This window comes from Fukomys damarensis, unplaced genomic scaffold (assembly GCF_012274545.1).
Source record: "Fukomys damarensis isolate Sample0158 unplaced genomic scaffold, DMR_v1.0_HiC HiC_scaffold_2, whole genome shotgun sequence".
Classification (NCBI taxonomy): Eukaryota; Metazoa; Chordata; class Mammalia; order Rodentia; family Bathyergidae; genus Fukomys; species Fukomys damarensis.
In genome coordinates, this window is record NW_022900914.1 from 5,772,106 (window position 1) to 5,788,442 (window position 16,337).

The 16,337-nt window shown below is 47.9% G+C and overlaps 2 protein-coding genes across 2 annotated transcripts in view; one reads left to right on the forward strand and one right to left on the reverse strand.

Annotated features, from left to right (window-relative positions):
- Nucleotides 1-2,963: 2,963 nt before the first annotated feature.
- On the forward strand, nucleotides 2,964-9,682 carry Fkbp1b (FKBP prolyl isomerase 1B). Its single transcript, XM_019204651.2, has 3 exons — nucleotides 2,964-3,054; nucleotides 8,396-8,508; nucleotides 9,502-9,682. Exons 2-3 carry the CDS (start codon nucleotides 8,398-8,400, stop codon nucleotides 9,628-9,630), a joined length of 240 nt encoding a protein of 79 aa, XP_019060196.1. The 5' UTR covers nucleotides 2,964-3,054; nucleotides 8,396-8,397; the 3' UTR covers nucleotides 9,631-9,682.
- Nucleotides 9,683-11,384: 1,702 nt separating this feature from the next.
- The window catches only part of Sf3b6 (splicing factor 3b subunit 6), a 10,470-nt gene continuing 5,517 nt past the window's right edge, over nucleotides 11,385-16,337 (reverse strand). Inside the window, exons 3-4 of the mRNA XM_010604883.3 lie at nucleotides 12,378-12,516; nucleotides 11,385-12,207 (exon numbers count right to left, since the gene is read on the reverse strand). Coding sequence (XP_010603185.1) covers nucleotides 12,118-12,207; nucleotides 12,378-12,516 — 229 coding nt within the window. The 3' untranslated portion in view covers nucleotides 11,385-12,117. The remainder of the gene's footprint in view (nucleotides 12,208-12,377; nucleotides 12,517-16,337) is intronic.

The following is a 16,337-nucleotide window of genomic DNA, read 5'->3' on the forward strand; positions in this document are numbered from 1 at the left end:
CGCCCTCCTCCGGGCCTCACGCCGGGCTGGCAGCCACCGGCGGCGGGGACCGAGCCCCGAGGGGAAGGGAAGCTTCTGCAGTCCTTAGGTCGTGGCCGTCCCATCCACCCCCATGGCCTCCCATTGCTAACCTCAAAGCTCAGGCCCTGACCCGCTCGCTGCTCTACCTGCCTGGACGAGACCTCGACCCAAGTCCTGGGAGCCCGAAGTCCAGAGTAGAGCTCCCCTTCCCATCTTGCCCACCGCCAGTGGCCAGCGCTCCTCTGGGTTCCCTGCTCCCTCCTCCCTGGGGGACCGGCCTCACTCACTCCCCAGGCCCTCGAATGATGGGGGTCCGGGCGTGCGCCCAATAAGTGTGTAAAATTGAATGTATACCCAAAGCCCCCATACCTGAGGAGTTTGACAAGCAGACTTCCTATTAGATATTAAGACACACACACTCACACCATACTTGGAGAGCTGCTTGCTTTCAGCCACTCTCCTTGGTTTGTTTGTTTTTGTTTATTGAGACAGCCTTGCTATGTGGTTCAGGCTGGCCTTGAACTCACTAGGTTGCCCAGGCTGGTTTCAACTCAGGGGGATCCTCCTGCCTCAGCTGTTCCCTCAGTGCTGGATTACAAGCGCCACCACACCCAGCGCACCCTCCTTGCAGAAAAGCAGTGGTTCCTAGGAGTCCCAGCCATTACCTAGGTTACCCTAGAGATACAGGCCTCTTCGCCCAGGTAGGGAACCTTGGAGCTGGAGTCCAGGGGCCGGCCCCAGCCTCTGAGCTCTAACCTGCAGTCTAACGTACCTTCTGCCGCCTCCCCACCTCTGAGGACTCAATCAAGTGCTTATCTGACCAGGGGCCTCCCGCAGGCAGATGTGGGCTCTTCTGACCTTCCACCCTGGAGCTCCATCTCATGACCGCCCCTTGCCCACCACCTACTTTTTCCTCTAGCTTTGCCAAGCTGCCTGCAAGTCACTAAACGCACCACCCTTTCTGCATGCTCTGTGCGCATGTTGCTCCAGGGTTACAGTAGTAACCAGACAGGGTTCCTACAGACTCCCCTAAATGTATCTAGGTCTGTAGCCTCGCCTTGTGGCCCATACTGGCCTTAACGCTTGATCTTCCTGCCTCAGCCTCCTGGGTGTGGTGATTACAGTCCTGTGCCATCGGCTTGCCTGGCCCAGGCCTCTAACCAGCCTTTGAATTCCACCCAGATTTATGCCTCTGGTGCAAAATCTGCATCTGCCCACTTGCAGTGTAAGCTCAGATGTCTGACAGGCACCTTGGAATTGCCACCCCCACAGATCTGCCCCACTAGGCTCCCGCATTGAACAAGCGTCCGCCACCCATCCCGGTGGCTCAGACCCCAGACCGAACACCCAGGCACCTGCTGCCTTTGCCTTTGCCCTCTCCCTGGCCCCTTCTCCCATTCGCTCGCAGGTGCTGTCAGCCCTCATTCTGAAACATACCCACAGTCCACTTCGCTCTCTCCTTGCTGCCCCCACCTAATTTAAGCCATCATCGATTTCCTGTCTGGATTATCGCAGCAGACGCCTAACTGCCCATCGCACATGGGGCAGCCAGAGTCATCTTATAAAATCTTAATTCTGATTAGGTCATTCTCTTAAAACCCTCCTGTGGTTTCCTGGTGCACTTAGTATTACACCCAGCTCCGCAAGCCCTGCACCAGCCATCTCTTTCCCACTCCTCCCTCCATCCTTTCTGGTCACCTCATAGCCTTCTTTCTTTCTTTCTTTTTTCTTTCTCCTCCTCCTTTTTTTTTTTTGTTTTTTTTTTGTTTTGTTTTGTTTTTTGAGACAGGGTCTTACTATGCAGCTGAGGCTGACCTGCAACTCACTACATAGCCCAGGCTGGTCTCGAACTTGCAGCGATCCTCCTGCCTCAGCCTCCCAAGTGCTGGGATTACAGGCATGTACCACCATGCCTGGTATCCCAGCCTCCTTTCTGTTCTACACATCCTTTGCAGCCTCAAGATCTGTGCACTGGCTCCTCCCTCTTCTCCAGGTCCCAGCTCAAATGTCACCTCCTCCAAGAGGCCCTCCTGGACTACACTTTTTAAATTTTTCTCTCCACCGTAACTCCAATTGTCTTCTGTCCCCTTCTTTCCCCATCCTCCCCTCCCTCTCTCTCTCTCTCTCTCTCTCTCTCTCTCTCTCTCTCTCTTTCGCTGATTAAAGTCCTAAAACTTTTGCCTTGAGCTACATCCCCAGCTCTTTTTCATTTTTAGTTTTAGAGAGGATCTTGCTAAGTCATACATTTCCCAGGCTGGGCTTGAAGTTTTGATCCTCCTGCCTCATCCTCCCAGAGTGTATTTTCTTTAGAGGCTTTACCACACTCTATAATTATCTTGTCTGAGTATTGTTTGTCTTTCTCATTAGAATGTAAACCACAAAAGAGCAGGAAACTTGTCTATGTTGGTTACTGCTGTAACCTTGTGTCAGGTCTGCTGCAGAGTAACCCAGTAAGTAGTTACAAGTGATTGTGTTTCTTTGCCCTTGGTAGCAGCCCTCGCTCTGCATTATAATCTGGGATTTATGTGTCTGTTTCTCTAACTTCCTCATGAGTCCATACATTGTTCTGTACCTCTGGAAGTCCGGGCCTGGCATATGATGGGCCATGCTTACATATTTGTGAAACAGATAAAAAAAAAAAAAGGTGGGGGGGGCTGAGGTTGAGGACAGAAAGTTCAAATCCAGGCCAGAGAGTGGTGTGACTAGTTCATACGAGGCGAGGCACAGAGCCAGAACAGTGGCCACGGGCATCTCTGAGGCATGAACAAGAGTGTGTGCCCAGCGGGCGTGGTGGTAATCCCAGTACTTGGAAGGCAGAGGCAGGAGGATCACTGCAAGTTGAAGGCCAGCCTGGGCTACATGGTGAGACCTTGTCTTACCCTCCTCCCACACACAAAGCATGTGTCCTGAGTTCATGGTCACGGCCACTGAATGACTTGGTGAGTCTCTCTGATCCCCCTTCATTTCCCTTGTGTCGCCCTGCAGGAAGGACCTTCCCCAAGAAGGGCCAGACGTGCGTGGTGCACTACACAGGTAGGCCTGCCCCAGGCCCTCGCCCTCCCCTCCCCGCCCCTCCGGAGGCGGGCCTGTCCCCAGATCAGACTGGAAGCCCAGTCCCCTTTGCCCGCCATCCTCACAGAGGCCATTCCTGGTGGCTGCCTCCAGTTGAAGTAATCATATCCAGTCCCCACCCCTCCATGCGGGCAGCGTGGTGCCCTGGCCCTCCTGCTTTTGATGTTTGGAAATCTCTGAAAGCTCCATGGACCCTCTGCCTCCCAGTAGCTGCTCTTTTCATCCCACTGTGTCCTTCGAGGAGGTTGACTCTCAGAATTTCCTTCTTCTCTCAGAAACAGACTGTTTCATTTCCACCTGCTGTTCTTGGGTGCCAACTGTGCCAGATGCCTTGCTGGGCACTGGGGACACAGAGACAAGATCACAAGACCCCTACCTTCCTGGGGCTCTGGGAGGGGAAGGGGAGAGGACAAGACCGGGCCCCTGGAGGGTTGGGGAGACGGCAGTGCTGGTGTTTGGGGCCGGAGGAGCCCAAAGAAGGTCCCATGTCTCTGCCATCCCCTCCGGGATCTGATGTCTGGCTGGGCCAGGGACATCACAAATGAGCTGGCAGGAAGAGCACGAGCAAGCGTCCGTTCCAAGGGAGATGAGGGCTCTGCCTTGTGACCTGCTTCTTAATGTAGCAAACTTGGTGGGTGACAGCCACTTAGCATACAGCAAAGCCAGCTTAATTCCTGGGACATATTCAGGCCGTTTTTAGCAGTTCTTGGGGCCAGCGTGAAACAGCAGGCTAGTGCAGATGTTTCCCAGCAGTTGTGTGGCCAGTTGCTGATGTCAGTGGACTGGGGCTGTTATCTCCTTGCAATGTGACCTAATTACCATAGGGCCACTGGGGCCTCTGGCTGGGGTAATTGATTTATCTGCTCTACATGTTGCGAGCAGACCAGTACTTATCAAATTACTGAAGCCTTTTCAAGGCTTTTCACAGTGTATCCATGGAGCAGGCAATGTGTGTTAAACACTCGTATCAGCTCCGAGTGCTCTGGTCTTATCAAACACAACAGGAGTCTCTCGGGCACTTTTCACTGTTTCTTGCAGTCCCGGGATGGAACGTGAATACATACAGCAGAGGATATAATCAAAGGTGTATAGCCTAACAATATTAATAAAATCATTGTTATCATTAGTAGTATTACTACAGTAATAAAAATAATAGTAATTGTTATGGGACAGTAGGGATCAAACTCAGACACATTTAGGCAAGCGCTTTACTACTGTTACAAGCCAGCCTCCCTGAGTCTTTATTTAGAGTGATAATTATTCACCCACCACCCAGATAAACACAAAATATTCCTAGCACCCCCGGGAAATTTCCCCACGCGCCATCCCAGCCATCCACCCCCTAAGGGAAATGAATACTCAATTTTTCTCCCCATGGACTGGTGTTTTTGAACTTCATATAAGTGAAATCATAGAATATGTAGTCTTTTTTTTTTCTTCCAGTACTGGGGATTGAACTGAAGTTTTTATACATGGTAGGCAAGGAAGGCACACTGAACTACATCCCCAGCCCTTTTTTAAGAGAGGGACTTGCTAAATTGCTCAGACTGGCCTTGAACTTGCAGTCCTGCCTTATCTACGGCCACACAACCCTGAGCACACCCAATCTGCCTGATCTCAGGAGGTAGGAGGCAATCCTGCCTTAGCCTCCTGAGTAGCTGGGATTACAGATGTGTGCTGCCGTAGCCAGCTAGTATGTACTCTTTGGTTTTGGTTTTTCTTTTTTTTCTTTTTCTTTTTTTGGTACCAGGGATCAAGCTCAGCACCTTGCTTGGAAGGCAGGTGCGGTGCCACTGAGCTAAATCCCCAGTCCCCTTGGTTTTTCCTTTTGGAGATAAGGTTTCATTATGTAGTCCAGGCTGGCCTTTAACTCACTATGTAGCCCATTTGGCCTCAAAACAATCCTCTTGCCTCAGTCTCCCTAGTGCCAGGATAACAGGCATATGCTAGTATATACTCTTTTGTTTGGCTTACTTCACTTAATATTATGCCTGTGAGATTTATCCAGAGTGCTGTGCTCTTTTTATTCCTCCACAGAATTCATTGTGTGAATGCACCACAACTTATCCTATTTATTTGTTTATTATTTGGTGTTTTTGTTCCTTTGTGTACCAGGGATCAAACTCAGGACCTTGCACTTGCCAGGCAGGCATGGCACCACTAAGCTATGGCCTCAGCCCCTCGTTTGTTTCTTTCTTGACACAGACTTGGCATGTAGTACAAGCTGGCGTTGAACTCACTGTGTAGCCCAGGCTGGCCTTGAACTCACGGCAGTCCTGCTTCAGCCTCCCAAGTGCTGGGATTACAGGATCTGCCACCATGCCCAGCTATTTGTCCTTTTTAATATTTAACATTTGGATCGTTTATAGTTAAGTCTTGTAGCTGTCTCAGTGCACACATGTACACAAATATGTTGTTGGGAATATAACCAGAGGTGGAGCTGCTGGCATACAGGGTTTTACCTTTGCCTGGGTTAGCAGTACTGCCAAGGAGCTTGCTCAAGTGCTTGTGCCAATTTCCACTTCTGTCCACAGTGTTTGAACATTGCAGTTACCCTGTATCTTCACCCACAGTTGGTACTGTCAGGGTTTTGTTTTGTTTTGCTTTTGGTCCACCCCGGAGCTGCCTGGTAGTACCTTATTGTGGTTTTGCAGGGCATTTCCCTGAGAAGTAATGAAGGTGAGTGCCTTTCATATGTGTACCTCCCATTTGGATATCCTTTTTAGATGACTCAAATTTTGCCCATTAAAAAAAAAATCAGAGCCAGGTATGATGGCACACACCTGTAATCCCAGCCCTGTGGGAGACTGAGGCAGGAAGATCACAAGTTTAAACCCAGCGTGGGCCACTTAGTTAGCAAGACCTTCTTTCAGAAGTAAAATAAAAGAGCTGGGGATGTAGCTCAGTGCAAAGGCCCTGGGTTCAGTCCCTAGTATTGAAAAACCCTAGGTAGAAGGGGGCTGGGAATGTCGCTCAGTGGTAGAGTGTGTTCTTAGCATGCACAAGGCCTGAGTTCAATCCTCACCCCCTAAACAAAAGAAGTTACAGTTGAAATGTGTTTCTTTTCCTTACTGATTCATAGGGGTTCCCTGTATATTTTGGGTGTGCATCGTTTGCTGTCACTATACCTGTCCCAGACATCTTGCACACTAGCTTGCCTTGCACACTTGTCTTGTGTTTTTATGGGGAATGCTTTCTGTGTTCAGTTTAGGAAATCATTGTCCTCCAAGTCATGAAGATTTTCTTCTGTAATTACTCTGTAGAACCTTTATGATTACTATTATTTTTAACAGTGCTGGGGATTGAGCCCAGGGCCTCACATATGTGGGACAGGCACCTTTACACTGAGCTACACCACCCCAGCCTGAAGCTTTATTATTTTATCTTTCATGTTTGTATCTCTGAGTCCTCTGCATGTGATTTTTGTGTGTGAATTTGGCAGGGGTCAAGGCTTGATTTTTTTTTTTTTCTCCTATGTATGTACAGCAGTAACATTAATCCCAAATCTCATCTTTTATCTGATGTTGCTGTAGCATCCTTGTCAAGTGAAGTAACCATATATCTGTGGGCCTGTTTCTGGACTAGGTGGTTGGGCTGAACTTGGAGCAGCAGCTGCCTGTACATGTGGTATCCAGGAGACTTGGTTATACCTGAAGAGACTGGAGGATGAGAAAGTTGGCTACGAATGGGTGTGTTTGTGCACATGCACACCCATGTGTGCGTTTGTCCAAGTACTTGTCTGTGGGAATGCACGGAGATTCCAATATTTTCTGAGCATCTGTTTGGCCAGCAGGGCTTTTCTCCTGAGTGTGTGTACATAAGTGTATGTGAGCATGTGTAAGTGTCTCTGCATATTGGAATATCTTAGCAACCTGTGTGTATGAGTCTGTGTTTGATCTCCTTAGTATCCATCTGTGTGTATCTGTGGAAAAGGGTTTTCTCCTTTGCCTCATTTGGAACCCAGGACAAGAGCCCAGTTTATTCTACACAGAAGGTAGGGAAGTCAGACTGTTTCTCTAGTACACACTGAAATTGTAGAAATTTAGAAGTAAAATCATAGATGCTCAGACACTAAGCTGGCAGAGCCTACTTTAAACATGGAAAATCTGAGGCCCAGACAGAGGAAGTGGTTTTCTCAACATCACACAATGAGTTAGTGCCAGACTGAAGTCAGGAGCCAGTCTCTGGACTTAATAGGCCTTGTCTTCTGTAGATCCAGATCACCTTGTCATGGTCCAGAGGCTGCAGAAAGAACCTGTGAAAGAGTCCCTTACAGGAGCTCTGATCTCTGAGTGAGAGGCACCAATAAGAAGTGAAAATAGAAATAGTTTAGGCCAGGGACTTAGCTCTGAGTTTTGGACCCCAGTACCAAAAAGAAAAAAGAAAATAGAAACCGTTCTTGGGCTTGGGCTGCTGGGCTGAGATGGCTTCAGTGGGACCAGGCCCTCAGCCAGAGGGTGAGGGATGCCACCAACTGCTAGAGAATGCACCTAGGTGTTCCAGTGTCAAACAGCCATTCCAGTGGGGTTTGGAAGCTACCACTGATTGGCTGGGTCACCTCCCACAGTTCACTGCCATGGAGGATGGTGTAAGTTTTAGGTGTTTCATTTTGGGGAAGCCTTTAAGTGGGGTTTCAGTCTGAGGCTGGAATATGAGAGAGAAGTTTAGGCTGAGGAAGCAGCGTGTAAAACTTGTACTGGGGAAAAAAGACACTTGCACCGGGCAGAGAATTTGAGGTGTGATGTGGGAGGATATGGCGGGAAGGAAAGAGGAGGGAGAGGGCTGTCAGGCAGGAGAAAGTAGGTAGACCTTGGAGCGCCTGTACACATCATAGGCGTTTGGATTCTGCCCTGGGGAACTGTTGAAGTGTTTTAAGCAGGGAAATAATAGGACTTGATTTGTGTTTAAAGAAAAAACAAATCTGGGTGCAGAGTGGAGAGTGGAATGGAGTAAGAGCAGAGCGTAAAGACCAGCTGGGTTGTTTCTCCCCGCAGTTGATGGTGACTCAGCGAGGTCACAGGGTAACAGGAATGGAGAAAATAGGGGGTTCCAGAGATGTGGGGCCGGGCGGGAGCTTTAAGTGGGAGCAAGTGAGAGGGACGAGTCCAGGTGTCTTGTGCAGGCAACAGGACGCAGAGAATTGCTTCCCGGCCTTTTGGCTAAGATCAAGTGCAGGATGGACGCAGAGGTTCAGAAGAGGAGCAGGTTTGTGCAGAAGAGGAATTCCATTTTAGATGTTTAACCTGAACTGGGTGCTAACCCACAACCACAGTTCTTTCCTGCCCTGTTCTTGCTTTGACAGGAATGCTCCAAAATGGGAAGAAATTCGATTCATCTAGAGATAGAAACAAACCTTTCAAGTTCAGAATTGGCAAACAGGAAGTCATCAAAGGATTTGAAGAGGGGGCAGCCCAGGTAGGACCCGGGGGTACTCGTTAAAGGGGATTTAAGGAGCTGGGGGTCAGGGCCAGCACTTGGGCGTCCACCTCCACCCTCACCCTCTGGTAGGCCACTTCTGCTTTCGCTGTATGGGCCAGTGCATGGCGACGCCACCTAGTGTTCACTCCTGGCCCTGCGTCCCTGCCCCTTGGCCGCATGCCTTTGTCACCTGGGCCCCATGCCAGACACAGCCCCTCAGAATTGCTTGGAACTCGTGGGAGGCCGACCAGCTGCCCGAACCTGGGGCAGCAGAAAAGTAAGAGTGGGATAAGCCAAGAAGGGTTTAAAAAAAAAAACCTTAAAAAAAATTAGGCATATAAAAATAGTAAATTCTTGTTTTTACCCAGCTTCCCCAGATGTTAACATCTTATATAATTATAGCACATTGATCAAAACCAGAACACTGACAGAATATCATTAATCAATTCAAGTCTTTTAATTATTTGAAATTCAACAGTTGATTTATTCAGACTTCACCAACTGTCCCACTAGGTTCCTGACAGGTGTGTGCCGTGCCGAGCCCTGGTTTGAGTGCTTTCTCCGTGGTCTCTGTGCAGTCACAGGTGCTCCAGGCCACTAGGTCCCTTCGCCCTCCCCACCTTGCTGTGGCTCCTGCTCTGTGTGACTGAGCCTCAGCCCCCATCACCTTAAGTGGGTAAAGCCCTGATTATACCTTCTCCTTAGGCTGCTTTAGGAGAAGGGAAGGAATTACGAGCAGATGTTTGAGCCACGTGTTAACTGAATAACCAACAGTGTCGGATGAATGAAGTTTGAGACTGCTACTGTCCCAGAGAAGTCTCTTCCTATTTTCAAGGCAGAACTGGGCAGCTCTTTGTGTAGTATCAAAGTGCCACATACAAAGTTCATTTCAGGCCTTTAGTTACCAGGATGTTTGCCATAGTTCTCTTTTTTCTTTTAAATCAAGCTGGGTCCTCTTTCTCCTCTCCCATCTGCCCCCATCCCTGCTAGATGAGCTTGGGGCAGAGGGCGAAGCTGACCTGCACCCCTGATGTGGCGTACGGGGCCACGGGCCACCCCGGTGTCATCCCTCCCAATGCCACCCTCATCTTTGACGTGGAGCTGCTCAACTTAGAGTGAAGGCAGGAAGGCACTTGAGGTGGCTGGAGTCGGCTGCCGCCCAACCTTCCAGCCTGCTTGCTCTCCACTGGGACGGCTCCTGTCGGGGCTCTTGATCAGTGTGCTGACCTCACCGCCCCACGCGTCACTCGCTTCTCTGCCCAAGCTGCTGTGTATGAGTTCATCACGTTCTCACGCATCTTTGCTTGAGGAGCCTTCAGTTGCAGATTGAAACATTTCCGGTTGTGCATTTTGTGTGATGCATGCAGTAGCCATTCCTGATCACAGAACAGAGTTGTTTGCACAATCTATACTGCCTTACCGTCACTTAAGCCAGACACAAGGTGCTCAGACATGCAGTGTACGTGGCGCACACAGAGGGACTTGAGCCAGTTACCTTTGCTGTCACTTTCTCTAATGAATTCTGTTGGCTGCTCACTTAAACAATGTCCTCTTTGGAAATATGTAAAATAAAGGCTCTTTGCTTGCTAACTTCCTGTCTGTCCTTGTAAGAAGGAAGTGCTCCACAGAACACACAAGCCACTTGCCCTTTGGGAGATGTGGAAAGGAGCCTTCTCAGTGGCTAGGAGAGTGTAATACACGTAACAGCTATCGTGGGAACACTGTGCCGGGCCTTAGTGTATGTAGCGCCAGGGATTGTGCTCTGTGCACTTTTAAATAAAACCACCAATCCTCTAAGCAAGCTGCAAGGTCGATACTACCTGCTACTCATCTCATGGGCTTAGCATTCTTCCCTGTGCAGCTAATCCCACAGCCTAGCAGTCACACGGACCTGCACACCTCGGACGACCTTGCAATCTGTCTTGGGGATACAGCGGTAAGCTCCCCTCACCCAGATGGTAACACTTTATCTGAACAAGTGAAAGTGTGTCGGGGGCTTAGAATACCGTCTCGCTGGGAAGTTACTCTGAGAAAGAATTATGATTTTGAACTTGTTTCCACCTGTACTGGTTAGTTTCATCTAGATCTGCTCTAGCTTCAGGGTAAGATTTCTGAGAAAAATGTGTAATTCTGAACTTGTTTCTATACAAGTCAAAAAAGGATGAGTTTCACTATGTTGCCCAGGCTGTCCTCTAAACTCCGGGCTCAAGTGATCTTCCTGCCTGTCTCCCAAGTAGGTGTGATTATAAGCTTCACCATCCAGCCTACACAAATTTCTTGTTTCACCAACATTCCCAGCTACTTGGGAATGAATCCCCAGTTAGGTTTTAAAATTAGCCCTTAATGGTGTGGGTTGTGTACAGGTTAGAGAACCCAGGTCAATGTGGCAAAGAGATTTTACTTTCAGTTGCCCTAGGGCAGTGACAGAGAATCTTTTAGAGCCCACTGGTTTGCCACCGCTGGCCTAGGGCAAGAACGCCTCCTGGCTATCGTCAGTAGCAGTGGACTACAGGGATGCACCTCTTCCAGTGGCTCTAGATGGGATACAATTTTTTGAATGAACTTAACTAACTCATGCTTTTTTATTTTATTTTATTTTAATTTTTTGGTTTTTTGAGACAAGGGTCTCACCATGTAGTAGGGACTGACCTGGAACTCACTATGTAGCTCAGGCTGGTCTCGAAATCACAGTGATCCTCCTGCCTCAGCCTCCCGAGTGCTGGGATCGTACGCATGCACCACCACGCCCAGCCTTTTTTATTATTTTTGGTACTGGGGATTGAACTCCAGACCTTGTGCTTGCAAGGCAGGCAGAACCACTGAGCTAAATCCCCACCCAGCCCTATAATTTGTTTTTTGAAACAAGGCTCATATGTAGTTCAGGCTGGCCTTGAACCCAGGGTGGCCTCAAATTCATGGCAATTCTGCCTCAGCCTCCTGAAGGCTGGGATAGAGGGATGTACCACACTTGGCTAGCAGGAGATTTTTAAACTTTGAACTGGGTGTGGTAGTGCATACCTGTAATCCTTGCTATTCCAGCGGCTGAGGGAAGAAGACAGCAGGTTGAGACCAGCCTAGGTTACATGACAAGACCTTGGCTGAAACAAACAAATCAAATCTCTTAACTTAAATTATTAAGAGATCATTATGGATAGACATTCAGTAAATGGCAAGACCACAAGTTCCTATCATGGCTAAGCAATGGATGGGACACTACAGCCATTAAAGTACATAAAAAGACATCTGCTCTCAAGACATTCAGGGTCTAAGCCCAACTATAATCCTTCAAATGGTTCAAATGTTTTATTCCTGACATCAAACATGGGGGAAGAGAAAGCATTGACATGTTTTACAAAAAGTTACAAGTTTATTGGGGCTGGGGATTTGGCAGTGGTTCTGCTGCCTGCCTCTCAAGCACAAGGTCCTGAGTTCGACCCCTGGTACCACCAAAAAGAAAGTTACAAGTTTATTAACATAATATATTCTATTATGTATCTAAGTTTCTTTGAACTTCAAGAAATCAAGATATTCAGTATTAATTAAAAAGGAAAGCAAAGTGACAGTGGTCACAGGGGAGCTTTAGTCCAAAACGAAAATGCGGCAAACTTATTTTGGTGGATCCGTGTTGATGCCGTATTTCTCCTTGAGGAGTTTCAACTGTTCCTCCTTCTTCTTGGTGTCCATCTTCTGAAAGGCCTGGAAATGCGGCAAGCACCCAGGTTAAAGGTCCCGACCTGTTGCTGCATGGATCTCACCAGTACTGCCAGCCGAAGAAGGAAACTCCCAGCACACACTTCCCCACCACACTTCCTTTTACACGGGTTCTCCAATGCACTCAGCATGTGAGGAGAAACTGTGATACTTACCCTGTTGGCGTTGTAGTACAGAACCACAAGGTACCTGTTGCAGACGTTGAATCCGGACAGGTGGTCACACGCGTTCTTGGCATCAAAGATGTCTTCATAGACCACATAGGCTGTTCCTCTAGTTTCAGGTGTGTTTCCCCTGCAGACGTAAAGTGAACGTAACTAAGATACACAAGCACCGATAACTGAATAAGAGAACAGTCTTTTTTTTTTGGTGGGGGTTAAGTCAAGGTTTCACTACGTCATTCAGGCTGGCCTTGAGCTTGCAGAGATCCTCCTACCTCAGCCTCCTGAGTGTTGGGACTATAGCCATGCACTACCAGGCCCAGCCTGGGAACAGTCAAATACATTTTATTTAAATATTTTGAGGTCAGTGTGAAAGCCATCAGAGGAAATAAACATTATGGATAGATATACATATGCTAGATAACCCTGTGATTCCTTGAACGAGGTAATTCTCTTTTCATATTTAAGTAACATAGCTACAGCTTACTGTTCTATCGGGAATATAAAGAATACAACTACAACTAAAGCACTAGCAGCAAGCAAAGAGCTAGCTTGAAATTTTGGTACCATCTTTATAACATCTGGACTTTAGCTGTAAGCTGCTGTGTTGCTGGAAAACGCAGCTCCCAGTGATCAACGTAAACCTAGCGTCAGCAAAGAATGGAAGAGCGGAATTTAAACTAAGAGAAGATGATTTATTTGAAGGTGGAGAAGAGGGAAGAGAGAGCCCATAGCTACTTGAGTAGGGAAATACACCTTTTATTGGGTTTCTCCTTGGAACCTGATTTCTCCCTGGCTGTCTTGGGTTCTCCCCTTGATATGGGTGGGGTTTAAGGACAAATAGCTTAGGTTTAATTATTAAGTACGCTGGTGGGTTATGTTTATCACCCTTCTTGGGACCTCCCAGAATTTAGTTCCTTTGGCTTTGTCTTTCTGATTGCTGGAGCCTAATCTGCAGAGGCAGAAGGCTCTGCCCTAAGTAAGTCTCTCCACTAACTTCCAAAGATCTATGAGGCCTTCATCCTATCTTTTCCTACCTATGGGGGCCCTGTCCCTGTATCTTCATGTGCACTGCTTTAGCCTTCCAGTTGCTCCTACTAAGTACACTTTTCAAGCCAGGCATGGTGGCACACACCTGCATCCCCATGATTTGGGAGGCTGAACCAAGAGGATTTCAAGTCTGAGGCCGGCCTGTGTAACATGGTAAGTCCATGGCCAGCCTGGAGTACACAGCGAGACCCTGTCTCAAAAAACAAAACAAATAAAAACACAGAGAAAATAAAGTACTGGCCCTCAAGAGAAAAGCCTTATACATTCTTTTCTTTTGATATCAGGGATCGACCTTGGGATCTTGAGCTTGTGAGGCAGGCGCAGCACCACTGAGCTAAATCTCCGGTCCCATATATTCATTTTTCTAATCCAAGCTCTCATGTATTACATAGCCCGTCTAGCTGGGGAAAAGGGTTGGGCTTCTGCTAAAATGGGAGCACAAGTGTGCTCATCTGTGAGCCAGGGCAGAATGCTGGCAGGGAGCTGGAAGCGGAAGCCAGACCTTCCTCAGATCCGGGGCTGCTTATGGTACAGGTGTCCCTTGCCACGTCCTCCACTTCGCAAGCCTCTGGAAGAAGGGAGGTGTGAGGCACAACAGGGGCACTGAAATGCAGGCAGCACAGAGCCAGCGACTTGGTGGGGACGGCAGGCAGAGGGCCCACTCTGGCCATGCTCGAGTAGCACAGGTATTACCCAGCCCTGCCTCAGTCTGTCTCAGCCACACAGCACAAGTGCGGACTCCGCATCTGTCATCTGCACATGGTGAGGGAAGGGCGGCAGACCCATGGTAAGGGGCGCCTCTGCCTAGAATTAAAACAAGACTCCAGCCTCGGCTCTGCTCAGAGCTTGTGCTTCCTGTAAGAGGGGAAGGAGAAGGAGGGGAGGAGAAGGGGATGTAAAAAGGATCAACGTGTGCTGTGTACACGTTTCCACTCCCACGATGAATATAACCATTACATACTACACACAAATAAAAACGTACGAATTTGAAAAGGGGGCGGGGTGGAATAGGGACCGGGTACTGTGGTTAACTGCAGAGCCCCAGTGCCGGTGAGTGAGCTAACCTTTTAGGCTGTGTGAGCCTGATGAGGTGCTTTATCATATTCTGTACTGCCTGGCAACAGTATTAACTATTAACAACTTAATCATTCTCAAGAACGTATTAGGTTTGCTGGGTGTGATGGTGCATGCCGATAATCCCAGCACTCGGGAGGCTGAGGCAGGAGAATCACAGCAAGTTCAAGGTCAGCCTGGACTACACAGTGAGTTCAAGAGCAGCCTGAACTGAACAGTGAGACTCTGTCTTAAAAAAAGGAAAAGATGTATCAGGTAAGGAAGTTGAATACTGCCAAAAGGAAAAAACTTAACTAGATTTTAAGTGTTTTAGGGACAAAGCTGATCTTACACTTCACTTTACTCCCATACTGCCATGCATACAGCAACAGCTAACATCCATTTGAACATCCATCCTTCTCCAAGAGGCTCTTTTCTTCCTCTTCCTAGAGAGGTCCTAACCCCCTTTTATTTTTGCAATGCTGGAGCATGAACCCTGGACCTTGGATTTCTAGGCAAGCTCCACTTCTGAGCCAAACCCCCAGCCTCAACCTCACTTACAACATGACCCATTCTTGAGTGTCCCAGCCCTGAATGTTGACCTCTAGTTTAGAAACCTTGACAGTTTTGCGGTACTACGGCTGGAATCCAGGCACATATTCCACTACTGAGCTATACCCTCAGGTCTTTTTCTTTTGAGATAGAGTCTTGCTAAGTTGTCCAGGCTGGCCTCAAACTTGTCAACCTCCTGACTCAGCCTCCATAATGGCTGAGATTAGCGGGTGTGCATCACTATAGCATAATGCACTATAATGCATAGTACCATAGCTATCATGTAATTTCTTTCAGTACCTGGGATCAATATGATTTAATTTTTAAAAGCATATATTTAGTGTATGTCATTGTGTCACTACAATAACAATATTTTCTTGATTGGTGGCAAAAGCTTAGGGTAGGAAAAAGACTAAAAAAGCTAGAGTAGAAGTGTGAACCTTCATGTAGCTTAGCCTCTCTGGGCTTCAGCTGCTTTGTGTGTCACAAAATGATCTGGGCTGAATCACCTGTCCTGCCTTATAGATGATTTAGTGATCAGAAGGAAGAGGCTTTAAAAAGTACAAGGTGTCAGGTATCTCCCACGTATCAGGTAGGGTCATTGAGGTTTCAGTACTGAAACTGTCATCCCAGAAAATCTCAGTATTGAGCAAATGGGGAAGAGCTGGTCACCATACTGCTAGGTGCCAGGCACATAAAAGGACTTAACTGGGCATGGTGGTGCATGCCTGCAGCCCTAGCACTCAGGAGGTTGAGACAGGAGGATCACCAGCCTGGGCTACACAGTATGACCCTGTCTCAAGAAACAAAACAAAACACACCCACAACACTTGAGCACAGTGAAGGAACAGAAAGACCTCTCGTGACACTACAGTACAGAAGTGCAGAAGCACTTCCTTCCTTCCTTCCAGGGGTTTATGTGTAAGAGAAAAACAGTAAGTAAATAAGCTGAAATAATTATGCATCAGGAGAAAGACTATGAAGGAAAAAGAACTGTGACAGATTAACAAGAAGATGGGGAGCTATGTTAGCTACAGCGGTCTGGGAAACCTCTCTGAAAAATGACACTGAGGCTGAGAAGTGTAGGATTCAAGGGACCAGGCATGCAAGGAGCTGGTGACGACTATGACAGGCAGAGGCACCAGAAGCACACAGGCCCTGAGATACTACTCTGTTTTTCTAAAGATTCCTGAGTTACTTTTTATCTTTAGTTTGGCTTTCTGAAATTTTCTCTAACCTCACTGATTTAAGCATCTCTTAATTGGGTACTATCAGTAAACTTTTTTTTTTTTTTTTTTT

What these genes read in the sequence shown, in the direction of transcription:
- Fkbp1b (XM_019204651.2), top strand. Translation starts at nt 8,398, where the DNA reads ATGCTCCAAAATGGGAAGAAATTCGATTCATCTAGAGATAGAAACAAA. An exon ending in TTGAAGAGGGGGCAGCCCAG is followed by an intron (nt 8,509 to 9,501) that starts GTAGGACCCGGG and finishes CATCCCTGCTAG; the next exon opens with ATGAGCTTGGGGCAGAGGGC.